The 13,409-nt window shown below is 41.9% G+C and overlaps 1 protein-coding gene across 1 annotated transcript in view; it reads right to left on the bottom strand.

Annotated features, from left to right (window-relative positions):
• Positions 1 to 12,764, bottom strand: part of LOC311133966 (A disintegrin and metalloproteinase with thrombospondin motifs 9-like) — a 75,016-nt gene extending 62,252 nt beyond the window's left edge. The window contains exons 1-11 of the mRNA XM_084167594.1: positions 12,486 to 12,764; positions 11,796 to 12,190; positions 7,079 to 7,241; positions 4,581 to 4,891; positions 3,953 to 4,036; positions 3,715 to 3,839; positions 3,273 to 3,313; positions 2,975 to 3,080; positions 2,113 to 2,259; positions 1,564 to 1,705; positions 1,062 to 1,170 (exon numbers count right to left, since the gene is read on the bottom strand). Coding sequence (XP_084023720.1) covers positions 1,062 to 1,170; positions 1,564 to 1,705; positions 2,113 to 2,259; positions 2,975 to 3,080; positions 3,273 to 3,313; positions 3,715 to 3,839; positions 3,953 to 4,036; positions 4,581 to 4,891; positions 7,079 to 7,241; positions 11,796 to 12,190; positions 12,486 to 12,585 — 1,723 coding nt within the window. The 5' untranslated portion in view covers positions 12,586 to 12,764. The remainder of the gene's footprint in view (positions 1 to 1,061; positions 1,171 to 1,563; positions 1,706 to 2,112; positions 2,260 to 2,974; positions 3,081 to 3,272; positions 3,314 to 3,714; positions 3,840 to 3,952; positions 4,037 to 4,580; positions 4,892 to 7,078; positions 7,242 to 11,795; positions 12,191 to 12,485) is intronic.
• Positions 12,765 to 13,409: the final 645 nt, after the last annotated feature.

Below are 13,409 nucleotides of genomic sequence, written 5' to 3'. Positions count from 1 at the left end.
GGGAGAGAGAGAGAGAAAGAGCATGATAGTATGAAACTTTAGTCTGCACACTGGCAACACATCTAACTGAAAGAACTTCACAACCTCCTTTGACGTTAATCTGGAAATAATTACAAAACGACTGGAAAAAGACGGAACCCAAAAAGAGCCCCATTACAAATGTGTCTGTCTGAGAGGAAGTTATATGTTTCAGGTTATAGCGGAGGATCCATTTCCCTTGGCGACAACGACTGCATTCTAAACAGCGGCAACCTCGGTGTTGAAGGGTTGAGCATAGCATAGGCTTGGCATGAGGTTGGTTTGTGTGCAGGAATACAATGTGTAAACAGAGCAGGCTCTGAACATGTGTGCTATGGGACATCAGCAGCCCTTTTATATCAGACAGACAGGCAGGAAGTGAAGGGTTTGGTGCAGGGCCTAATTAGAAGCTACACTAAACCAGGAATGGAGAGGGAAATCTCCACAAGCCTCCATTCACAGTTCCACCATAAGCCTATTATTGCCTAATAATAATACCGTCTCTGAAGCAAACAAACCCATGTTTAAACAAATGGAGGAATTTGGAGCAACTGCCACATACGTCCCACTCATGTTCAATTACGAGTTTATATCGAGTCTTTATTGGTGAATTGATTTCTTGGCAGGTTTCTGTGAACTTGTTATTTTCTTTTGTCATTTGGGCTTTTGAAAAAATACATTTTATAGTTGTGAGTCATTTAAATAGCAGCAGGAACAAAGAAAGTTACAATCTAAGTTTCCTTTGTGGTTATTTATGGGGTGTATTTTGACAGTTCATAACATTGAATGTTTCCAGTATGCTCCAGCAAAGTGATAAAGCTGGCTTGGGGTATATGTGAGTGTGTTTGTGTGTTCATACACAGATATGTATGAAACTATTTTAGTCTCTCTCTCTCTCTCTGTGTGTACACACTACATAAGTATCTGGTGCTAGTCTCACTCTATCTTTCTCTTCATCTCACCCGTTCTATTTATCCCCATCTGTCCATTTCCTTCCCTCTCCCTATCAGATCCTTTCATCTTGCGGTACATCTCTCTGGTACTTGCCTTTCCTGGAGAGCACTCGGTCCCGTCGGCCCAAGGCATGTGTTGGGTCCTGCAGCCCCTCTGGGCCCCCTCTGGGCTGGTGCACCACAGTCTGCGGCACTGGACCTGGAGAACATTCACACACACAACACAACACACACACACACACACACAACACAACACACAGTTACCATTCCCTTGCCTAAGCCCCATCCACAAACACAGACACAGTGCTATATACTCTTCCATGTCTTACAAGGCGTGTGCCCTTTAAACAAAGCCTGGAGCTTAGCCCTGAGAAACATCAAGCCCAGCGGTTTGCAGGGCACATTCAATCACAACAGGAGTAGCATGTAAACAAATGCTTTAACACATACTGTACAGAAGGCCTAGCTGAGAGATAGCCAACTGAGACAGAATAAGGTGACTCTAGTATAGAATGTCTGGAGCCATCGACTATAGTAATGTAGGACTAGACAGTGAACTGTCATTTGAATTCTGCGTGGTCCATTCTCTTACCATATATGGGCACACCTGTGTCCCCGGCCCAAATATCAATTCACATTGTTTATTGACATTGTATATCCGTCCAGGCAGCTGCTGCGACAGACTGTATGGCCTAGAAATGGGCTCATCAAGTAAGCACTCGCCATACCCTGTGCTATTAAGAAATAAAAATAAATTGACTTAAAGAAAAAAGGAAAAAAAACAAAGACACAAACAGACAGAAAACACACTCAGTACAGATGGAGAGGTAGTATTCTGTACAATAACAGAACCCCTACTGTACGTAATACAAGGCTATTCCTATGAAAACAAGAGCTGGAGCTCTATTCAATCAAAAACTATATATGGAAGTAATAAACATTCCAAATATACACTAAAAACACAGAAGTTATGTTGTTTTCCTTTAACGCAGAAATGTTCAGATATCAGTTTTGATTGAATAGCTGACCGGTCATTTAACCCTTACTGCAATAAGTGTGCGGTGCTACTAATGCTAACGACAATAACACTTCTCCATAATGACATGCATGTATAAAATAGAAAACAATGGCTGTTACATACTCAAGGAACTCTGTGATGTATTTCCTGCTACACTTGGACCACATCCAGGGGTTAGTGTAGTAGTTGAGTGTGGGCGCCATCACATGCTGCTGCATTTTAACCCCCTCCTCTTTGCACTTGTTGCTGTCATCATGGGGCATGTTGAATCTGTCAGGGGGCCAAACCACAAGTGAGAACATATATTTACCACAACACACAGGTCTAACCCACCATCAATAGACCTACATGTTGGGCTGATTGCTAAACTAACCACTAAATGACCAGTTTTGGGAGATTTGTTTGACTGTGGTAAATAAATCATCATCCTTTAGGCATCCAGGGTTAACTGACTGGGCTGGTTGGGGTTAACATTAGCAGCAGGTCTGTGCAGGGGCCAGTGTCTGGGAGAGTAGGGTCACAGGGGATAGGTATTATATAGTATGGTACCTCTCTCCTATGGTACTGTAATGTACCATATGGTACCTCTATGGTACAATATGACAGGTAGGTACTGTATTCCACCAAGCTTTGTCGCTAAGCAGACTTGACGGCGCTTGATGCCAATAAGAATGGATTTCAACAATCCCACCTTTTGTGTGTGGCAAGAAATATTATTTGTCTAAGACACGAGGGTTGTTAAAGTCTGTAACAGTCTCCAATGTAGCAGCCTGGGGTTGTATTGCCAAGCTGGATGAAGGCTGGCTGGCTGGTGCATGCTGACTTGGGATGTTGCACATGCAGACTTAGGTATTAAAGCTTGGAGACATTTTAAGAGGAAAACCAGGGCCACATAAGACACCTGCCTGAGATAGCATGACTAATACAGCTTTAAAATTGTGATTACATGAAATCAATCAAAGAATAAAGAGCATGCAGTACTCACACATGGCCTAGTTCATGGGCGATAGTGAATGCAGTGCTGAGCCCATTATCCTCACTAATACTGCAGCTTCTGTATGGATCACACACTGTGCCTAGCTCTGCAAGCCCTGCAAACCAAGAGTATCACCATCTCATCATCATATTTGTTATGAGAGCATCGTCATCATCATCATTATATTGTCATCAGCACCATCAAAAGCAGAATCATTATAAGTACATCAATATGATTATGAAACTGTCATCAATCAAACGTTATGTTATACAGTCTGTATTGCATGTTTATTGAGAGCTCCTCTTACCTAAAGTGTCACACTTGTCCCGCGCTCGGCAGATGTCTTGCCTGTTAAGAACACACATATGGAAGTTATGTCACTGGTTTCACATCCCAAAACTGGGACACCAGAGACGCCTTATGTCAACTAGTGTATTCTTTTATATCAACAAAAGACAACATATTGCAGCGAATTCAGGGGGTAGCGACAGCGACTGTCAACCCAACACTTTAGCCATTACCCCAAGAGATGGTGATGAAAATGTCTGTGTCGTGGTGGGAGTGACAGTGTACCTGGTGATGAGAATGGCTGTGTCGTGGTGGGAGTGACAGTGTACCTAGTGATGAGAATGGCTGTGTCGTGGTGGGAGTGACAGTGTACCTGGTGATGAAAATGTCTGTGTCGTGGTGGGAGTGACAGTGTACCTGGTGATGAGAATGGCTGTGTCGTGGTGGGAGTGACAGTGTACCTGGTGATGAGAATGGCTGTGTCGTGGTGGGAGTGATGGTTCTCATCTTGGTGATTTTGCCTCTGTTGCCAGATACAGAAGTTCTTTAAAGTGGTCTGTGCATTGAAGGAAATGGTTGGGCCATCCTACAGCAGAGAGTACAAGGGAGAGGTTTACAGTACTGTTATGTGCTGCTGGAACTGATGAATGAATGCAATGCTTTGATCTTCTCTGAAATGGATTAGAGTTGTAATCTTACCAGCTCATTGTTTATTATGACTAACTTCACAATCACAATATTAATAAGATTTCCGATGCTGGGATCCTTGTAGATGGAAGACACCTGAAGGGTAAGATTATAGACACACAAATGTTTTTACATCAATACATTTCAGTATCCAGCATACATTAAACCCCTTAGGAGTCTACTCAATCAGTGGTTCAGATATTCTATATCAACATGCAGTTTTAAGGGAAGAAAAACCTGGACTCATAGTCCTATTTGAGAGGTTGATTATGGCTGCAGTCAGATCCTGTGGAGAATGCAGACGGCCAGGATCAGAATATAGGCTAGTTTAGCTACCCCCTAGGCACTCAGCCACAGACGCCTGAGGAAGCATTTATTGAAGTGGACAGGAGGATGCCATCTATGCGACATACCTGAGCTTATTTTTACACATTCATCAAAGCTCTCAGGCAGGTCCACCTCATGCTGCCCCTCTCCTGACCGTTAGACAATTTTTGTTTACTCCTTCCCTGGGCTGCCCTTTCCCTCTGAGCCCTCTGCCTGCCTCCCAATGTCCCGGGACAGAAAAGAAGACAGCCCCTTTCCCCTACAATCAAAGCTGGCTGGCTGGCTTGCGGTCGGTTAACTGAGCAGAACTTACGATAGACATTAACGTGAGTATGTAGTGCTGAAGGTTGCTCCCGTGATGTTCCACCATTTTGCTGTCTGCCACCACCATGACTTCTACAAAGCGGGGATAGGAGAGGAAGCGCTTTGATCTCCTGTGAGGTCCTGAGTCACCGCTGCTGTCATTAGCTGGCCGTCTGCTGCTCTCTCTCTCTGTTCTGGAGAAGGGATCGGCAGTCAGGCCTGCAGACAGGCTGTCCAGGTCATTCAGCATGCTGCTGCTGCTGCTGGCCAGCAGACGTCTCTTCACCTTGTCGCTGTTCCTCTTGTGTCTGTGTTTATGTCCTGGAAAAGAGATGGTCCAATATAAACCACAAGCTTATACTGCAAGCTTGCATCACAGGCTATTGCATTTATCATACAATCAACTCACATTCTCTTCCTTGAAAGCACTGTTTTTACTACTAGGGAATGCTTGTGAATGCATACAAAGTAAATATGCTGCTGCTCTTCTTTAATATTATTGCTGAAGGAATTAGTCAAAATGAATGAGTTGAGGTCCAAGGGCCTGGAGAGAGAAGGAGTGAAGAGGAGGAGGGATGAGGGGGTGGGGGGGGTTCACTTTAGGTAAGCCTGGCACTCGGCCACACACTAAAGATGGAGCAAAACCCCAACACATTAAGGAGGAGCGCCAGGGACTGGATGCCAGACTACACTGACTTTTTGTTTTTCAGGGGTTGAAGGGTGACTTCTGAGTCTGATTTTAATCTTGAGATGACAACCAAACGCAATGGAGTAGCACCAGTACCTCTTCACTCTTGTTTTCTTAGAAGAAAGATCACTAAATCTACACCAATTGCAATGCAACACCAGTCATAGAAAAAGGACTCTGTCTTCAGCACAAAGGTTGAACTGTTTCTGTTAACCATGATTCTTATCAGAATTAAACATATTCCCTCATTGAAAATCCAGAGCTACAAAGGGCCTTTGTAAAAGCCTACACAATGTCTTATATTCATCCCCACTTGTTAAAAACATACTCAAATGTATTTCTAAGACTTAATATTCATGTACAAGTCATACAATCTGAAATGTAACACACACAAGCAAACACACACTCAGGGGGTTCTCAGGGCCGAGGAGTTATCAAACACCACCTTCCTCTCAAAGGAACCCAAACACTCATCCTCAGCTCCTAATCGCCACAATCATACACAACCCTGCCATTTCAACTTCAAATCCTTCTATGTACACACTACACACACACGCACACACACTCACACACACACACACACACACACACACATGCACACACGCACACACATGCGCACACACACACACACACCCTATCACAAAGATCTTTCTTAGATGTGGAAAACAACTACATGCAGTGACATTTCTTGCATATTACTCTAAACCAATATAATTCAGATTTATTTTCATAGTAATGAATACTTAAATGTTTGAAGTTGGCATCACTTTCATACAATACAATTTACAGTGTCTTCATGGCAGTGGGCCTATCGTGTTTTCTTACCAAAGGACTACAGGAAGTGCTAGAGTCAACAGGAACTTGTGGCAATAAACTGAGATTTGGCGATACTAGGAAGAACTTCCAAAATGGTCTTCCTGTGCCTGAGCTGAAAAAGCACCTAGTTACAGTAGAACTTGCTTGGTAAATTAGAGGTGAGATGCATCCATATCCTGCCCTTTTCACTTGAAAACATGAATAACCTCTGACCTTTTGCACATGCATTGTAGTGTGCATTCCATCTGGATACAACTCTCTGTCATCAGTTGTTCATGTGAGGTTGCTGTGCAACAATTTGTTTGACTGAATGTTGGTGGGATCATACGAATGAATCCATACAGTTACATTGTCTATCAGATATGTCAGTCACTAAGAACCACTCATAACTTGTTATACTGTATCTGCCTTACAACATTCATTTACAACTTTGAACTAGTTCTTACTGTATTTCCTCAGTTTTATGAGCCAAATGATGCCACTGCTTTACACCAAAGTCTAAACATGACATCATAGTAGTATGGTCATGCCTGTAATATTAAAATGACTATAAAAAGTTCCTATCGCAAATTATATACTGAAGTTTTAGGATATATTACTGTATATGAGAGACAACGATTCTCCTTCCTTGCTTACGTCTGTTGGAACTCATTAAAGGCCGGGTAACAAGTTATTTTTTTTATCAGGGAGAATGAGACACACACACACACACACACAGTTGACTCACTGGCTTACTCAATGAAACTGACTCACCTAGCTCTAGCTCTCTCTTTCTCTGTGTGTGTGTGTGTGTGTGTGTGTGTGTGTGTGTGTGTGTGTGTGTGTGTGTGTGTGTGTGTGTGTGTGTGTGTGTGTGTGTGTGTGTGTGTGTGTGTGTGTGTGTGTGTGTGCGTGTGTAGATGAGTGTGTGTGCGTGTCCAAAATCCTCCTGACAAACTCTATAACACACAAAAAAAACAAATATCCGACCAAACATCTCCATTACTCTCATAATTTCAATGTACCTGATGTGTCACAAGCAGTGTCCTCCCCAGCTGCCTCTTTCTCAGAGGCGTTCTTCCTGTACACAATATGAGGTTTGGTATGTTCTTCTTCATAGTGTTCTCCATTGTAGCTGTGAAGGGGCTCCACAAAATATTCCCCTTCCGGTGACCTGAAAGTGCCAAGCTGAGGGGGAGAAAAAAGGAATGGTTTGAAATAAGTACAGTAACATTGGAGCGTACTGCATTGACACACTCCACAGAGTAGTGGGAATGGTCCTTGTCAGGGCCCCCACTGGCTAGGCTTTCATTCACAGCTATTCATTTTATGATTATGTGGTGAAATACATGTATTTGCATGCATATTAGTAAAATGGTCCCTGAAAAAGAGAGGAAAAAGGAGAAGAATGAGGCCTATGATGCCTATCAGAAAACAGTGTGACTCTTATTGTTTGTTTCTTGGCACTGTTTGTAGACTCGATGGAAGCCTTGTTATATTTCACAGGCAGTGCTACTAGTTAACTTGGAGGTCAAAGATACACCAGACATGCGAAGTGCCAAGCTAAGCAATGTGGAAATAGCACTTATTTCTAATCTAGATTGAATTGGACAATGCTGCACTGGGCAATGCTACAGACCAATAGGGTGGCCCACAGTGAGCATAATTCGCCATGAAAATATATTTCATTGTTTATGTATGATGAAAAGATTGAAACCACCTCAAAGTAGTGAAAAGGGAATCTCACAAATATACTGTAGGTCTGCTGTATGCAAAATGTAATGACTATTAGGAATATTCACAATTGTGCTCAAATGCACACAAGATATAATGACCAACTATTGATTTAGTTGTGGGAGCCACTCACATTATTATGGAGGATGACTCATCTAATATTAAAATGCAAAGTGGAATTGAAATGAGATTTCTCTCTTTGCCCCACGGCAGCTAACTTCGTGCATTTTACATTTTAGTCATTTAGCAGACGTTCTTATCCAGAGCGACTTACAGTTAGTGAGTGCATACATTTTCATACTGGCCCCCCGTGGGAATCGAACCCACAACCCTGGCATTGCAAATGCCATGCTCTACCAACTGAGCTATGGAGCAAAGAGAGAAATGGGCAGTTCTATAGCTAATCACATGCTATTCTACACATTTTGCCATGAGGCTGAGAATGTTTTTGTTGCTGTTTTAAAGCTAATGGCCTGCAATTCTACACGTTTTGCCATGCACACAAACAAATGTGGGTTCCTCAAAGGTTCTTTGGGAAGGGTGATGGTTCTATGTGGAACCATAATGACTCAAATTCTTTGCTCTTTTAGTGATATTTAAAATGTAGGGGAGGGGGAATATATGGGGGATTGGAAGTGATGCAGACAATTACATTGATGGAAGCTACAATCTATCTGCAATATTAAAGCTGCTCTACCCCCCCCCCCCCCCCAATTATATATATATATATATATATATATATATATATATATATATATATATATATATATATATATATATATATATATAAATAAATTGTAGGGTAGGCGGCTCATTCGAATATTTTGGGGCGTGGTTTGCGCGCAGCTCTTTTTGTGCAACCGTGAGTGAGAGAGTCATTCCAGTTTATCTCATGTGTTGTGTTATGCCATTGCATATTATAAATTACTATGGCCAATGACACTGGCTTGTGAGACCCTCCTGTATGGCCTTGTGCCAATTGAGAACAGTTGACTAAATCAGTGAATGGTTCTCAATTATTTTCTCAGATACTCCCAGCTTTTCCAGAGGTGGTGCACTTGATTCAACTTGTCAATTAGCACAATAATAACACCAATGGAATTTTAACAGTATAATATGGGTGACCAAAATTAAAAACCATGTATGGTTCTCCAAAAGGATTTACAGGTTCTTTATAGAACCATTCTCCATAAAGGTTATACAAAGAACCATAAAAAAAAGGTTCTATATAGCCTCAAAAAGTATTGTAACCATAGCAGAACCCTTTTTTGGTGCTATATAGAACCATTTTAATGGCACCATTCAGGTTCCATTTAGTACCTTATGAGCATGTTTCTTTATTGAACCTTCAACAAAGGGTTCTATATAGCACCAAAAAGGGTTCCGCTATGGTTACAAGCCAAAGAACCCCTATCTGGTACTATTTAGAACCATCATGTTTTTGTGTGTGGGGCAGAGAGGACAATTAGCTCAATTTGTTTTATAGCTCATCTCATGCTATTCTACACATTTAGCATTTTTAAAGCTAATTAAATCTAAAATAGAGGCGTGTTGACTAGGCTTGGGCGGTATACCGTATATACCGTATGCCGGGGTATTTGGAAATAGAAAAGGGATGTTTTTGTAATACCGTCAATACCATTGAAACCATTTCTTTGAAGTTGTTTTATTTATTATTTAAATATTTGTAGCTAATTTTTAAGTAAATACCTGCAGTCTTGTGTAATATGTTAGGTGATAAAGAAGATTGCACTCTTAATTTCACCTGTCACATAATTTTTCATTACGAAGCTTACCGGTAGTACCCAGTCACATGGTGTTTGTTTACAAGCACACAACGACGAGAGACCCGGAGCCTTGTGTGTCACTCACTGTTGTGCAGCACGCGCCAGGTGATCTAGTGACAGTATGGAATTCACAACTAAATGTTGGATAAAGTTGTGTGTGTCAACTGTAGGGGTGCCCATGTTACTGGGGATCGGAAGTGTCCGGTGCGAGAAAGGCAGTTTGAGGTGGCAAGAGTCAGAGTAGTGCAGAAAGTGTTGTATGCTGAGGCAGTGAAGAAAGTAGAGGATGGGTTAAGGGATCCCTGTGAGTAGTAGATCTGTGCCAGTACAGATGGATAGGCCAACGAGTGACATACTTTTCAGTAAGATTGGCTTATAAGCGTTCATAGCAATGGTTATTAACTGTACTGCAGAAATGGAACGTAAATCACAGAAAATTGATGTTGTGGTTGCAGCTGCAGAGAAGTACTTGGGTGTACGAAATTTGACATCAGAAGAGTTACAGGGTGTGTTTAGTGGTGGTGTCCTGTCCTCTGCAGGAGCAGATAGGGACAAAGTAGTGGGTTTTTAAATGAGTGTAGGGTTAGTTGGAAGGTTGTTTTATTATTTGTTTTTATTTTTATTTTCCCCATTTCCAATTTTGTATCACAAAGTATAATGGATTTATACTATCGTCCAGTTGGGGGCGGTAATGCAAAATATTGGATGCCAACCGCCGTTAAACCCCACAGAAGAAGAAGAAGACCACTAACCGTTTGCCAGCTTTACATTTTATAACTATTCCAAATGAAATCAATTTTTATTTGTCACATGTGCCGAATACTACATGTGTAGACCTTACCGTGAAATGCTTACTTTCAAGCCCTTACAAGCTTATTGGGGTTGTGGCTTTCAGTAAGTTATTTTTGGCAACCCAGAGTGAATGTCATTCCAGTTAATCTGTTCTGTTATATTTAATCAAATCTGACTAACCCAGTGCAACGCTCGCTATGAATTACAGTATATCTGATGGTGTTTGCATGTTTAGGTAAAAAGACAAATAATGTCCCGTTTGGAACACTGACAAGTAAAGAGCATTATTATTATATATTTTTTTGCTCAATCTGATTGGGTGGGGCTGGCTCCCCTGAGTGGATATAATTCATAATGTATCAGTGGTCATATACCTGCTTCCGACTGTTTCCCTGTGAATAGGTCCAGAGCAAGTAAAAGTCCTTAGATGTATATGAATTAATAGCCTATACATGCTTGAATCATTTAAACTTTCTAATAGTACATTTTATTGGCCTGAACCACACCCATAGACCAACATTAACTTTGTTTTATTTTAATGTCAAATGATCTCCCCAATCTATCTAGCTTAAGCAAGGCACTTAACCCTAATTGCTCCTGTAAGTCGCTCTGGATAAGAGCGTCTGCTAAATGACTAAAATGTAATGTAAATGTAGGCTTATGGTGCAGGCAAGTCCCATTTGTTTAATTTGTGATGACCTCAATGATATTCACATGGGGAATTTAACTGTTATTATTACAATCTGTAAGTATCAATCGTGTAACTCAGTTGGTAGAGCATGGCGCTTGCAACGCCAGGGTTGTGGGTTCGATTCCCACGGGGGACCAGTATGAAAAAAATAAAAAATGTATGCACTCACTAGCTGTAAGTCGCTCTGGATAAGAGCGTCTGCTAAATGACTTAAATGTTTTTAAAAAATCAACTCCACACAACGTCATGCATGCATGGAGATAATGTCCCTGTCTGAGACTCAATCGTGATGACGTCAGCACCACTGGCGCGCCCTCTGCACTGATGTGCGTAGCGTAGGACGTCACCGGCTACCAGAGAAGCGTGCATGCAGAGTATTATGGCTGAAGTTGAGGAGCAGAAGGAGACTACTAGGCTCAAAGTTATTTATGTGAGCAGCTCATTTTAAGATACAAGAGCTAACATAATGGCTCTCTCTCACTAACAGTCACCACTTTTAAGTTGAACACAAATGCACAAGGCTGGAAAAACGCGCTTTGTGCAGAGGTAGAAATGCACTCCATTACCAGGGTAAGGTTCCCCTAATGTTCTCATGTTGTCATAGTATTACAACAGCTGTATAAACTATTAGTGTTACAGTTTCATATCTGGTCAGATAACAGGTGCGCCTATCGTAGTGCAGAGAGACGTTGTATCACACTGTATCAAGGGAGGGCTACTCAAAGTGCTTGGACTCACCAATCCAGAGCAGAGACTGATGACTGCGGTGTGCTCCGTTTGAGCATTCACATGTCCTTTATAGAAGCAGTGCTGATACTCCGTATCCTCCTCTGCCTCCTCCTCCGGGGTGAAATCCGTTATGTTACCTATAGGTGCTCCAAGTACTGTCACAGTGTATAGCGGAGCGATAAATCCTGACTCGAGTGTCAGGTTGAGGTGATAGTGCTGTCCAAACGCAGATATTTTGTAATGGATTGATGGCGAGACCCAATGAACAGAGGAGTTGCCTGGGCTATCCTCCACACTCCGCTTTTTCCGTTTGAAGTGCACGCTCGTGGGAAAGTTGTCACCGGCTTCATTCACACGCGCCGGAGTTACAATCTCATATGCGCCAAGCTGCTCGGAAACTTTAGCTGGTGAAGAAAGCCATGGTACAACGGGTATAGAATTAGCAATGGTAATAATAGGCTTATAATAATAATAATAATAATAATAATAATAATAATAATAACAATAATGTTATATGAGTTAATTACGTTTGCCTCTGTGAAGTGAAGTCATTCAAGAAACATAAGATCATTATAAATGCATTGCAAGTCATGTGCTTTGCTGATCCTGAAAAAAGTCATTCATTCTCTGTCTGCCGGTTAGCCTACAAAATAGCACATCACATGGTCATTTTTTTGTTGGTAAATCGAAATACGTTACCTTTTCTTGAACTCAATAGCGATCTCCCCGTGGATGCCACTACATTCAAAAAGTCAGGGAGAAATAGCAAAAACCCTAGTCCCCAAAACAGCATATGCATGATTGTCCACGTTAAGTAGAGAGCGCCACCCCGAATATAGTATTTCTCCTTCACTGCCCGTGCTCCGGTCACTCGGTCTTACCACCGTATTCAAACTCTCAAGTGCGCGCCACATCCAAATCGATTATCCTTGACTCTTGGGTGGGGGGTTTCTCACCTGTAACGTGTGTTGGGTCGTGAGCGGTTCGCAGATACCCTGGCGAACATGCTTACTGCAGAGAGACGGGTCGGAGAGACAACTGTGGTGGGCTACACTGCACACACCACAGACTGCTGATTTCGGGGCGGGATTAGTGAAAGGTACATTACTGGAGCACGCCCTTATAAACAAGCCACTCCCATTTCTGTGACATACATACAGAATTCACTTAGGCCTACAGTATGATTGTGGTATCACTGAAATTACTTGAGTTAAACATGTTCAATTATGATTGCTGGCGGTGGTGGAGCTGTTCTTTAACTGGAAACCATGAAGGAAGTATAGGTCAATAAGCCATGAGACATTACATCATTTGATGTATAAAGGCATCACTTACTTTTTACTGATGGCTTTATTAAGCTACATCTTCCTCCTGACATTAGCCTACATGGGGTCCTTTGTATAGACACTGTGATCTAAGGGTTCTACTCCACATCCAGCCTTCTACTGAATCTACCTCATTCACTGTCTTTACAAATAAGGAGTTGCTTGGATCTTTACATTTAGAATTTAAAGTAATTGAGTTCCTCTAAATGTCTCCCCCCAACTCGCCGGGAAGGCTCTGTCAGCTCAGCTCTGTCAGCCCAGGACGTGAAGAAATACGTTTTACCAGGCAGACATGTTC

The sequence above is a fragment of the Coregonus lavaretus genome (assembly GCF_964263955.1).
Source record: "Coregonus lavaretus genome assembly, chromosome: 8".
Classification (NCBI taxonomy): domain Eukaryota; kingdom Metazoa; phylum Chordata; class Actinopteri; order Salmoniformes; family Salmonidae; genus Coregonus; species Coregonus lavaretus.
The sequence above is the reverse complement of the archived record's forward strand: the minus strand, read 5'-3'. Positions and strand labels throughout refer to the sequence as shown.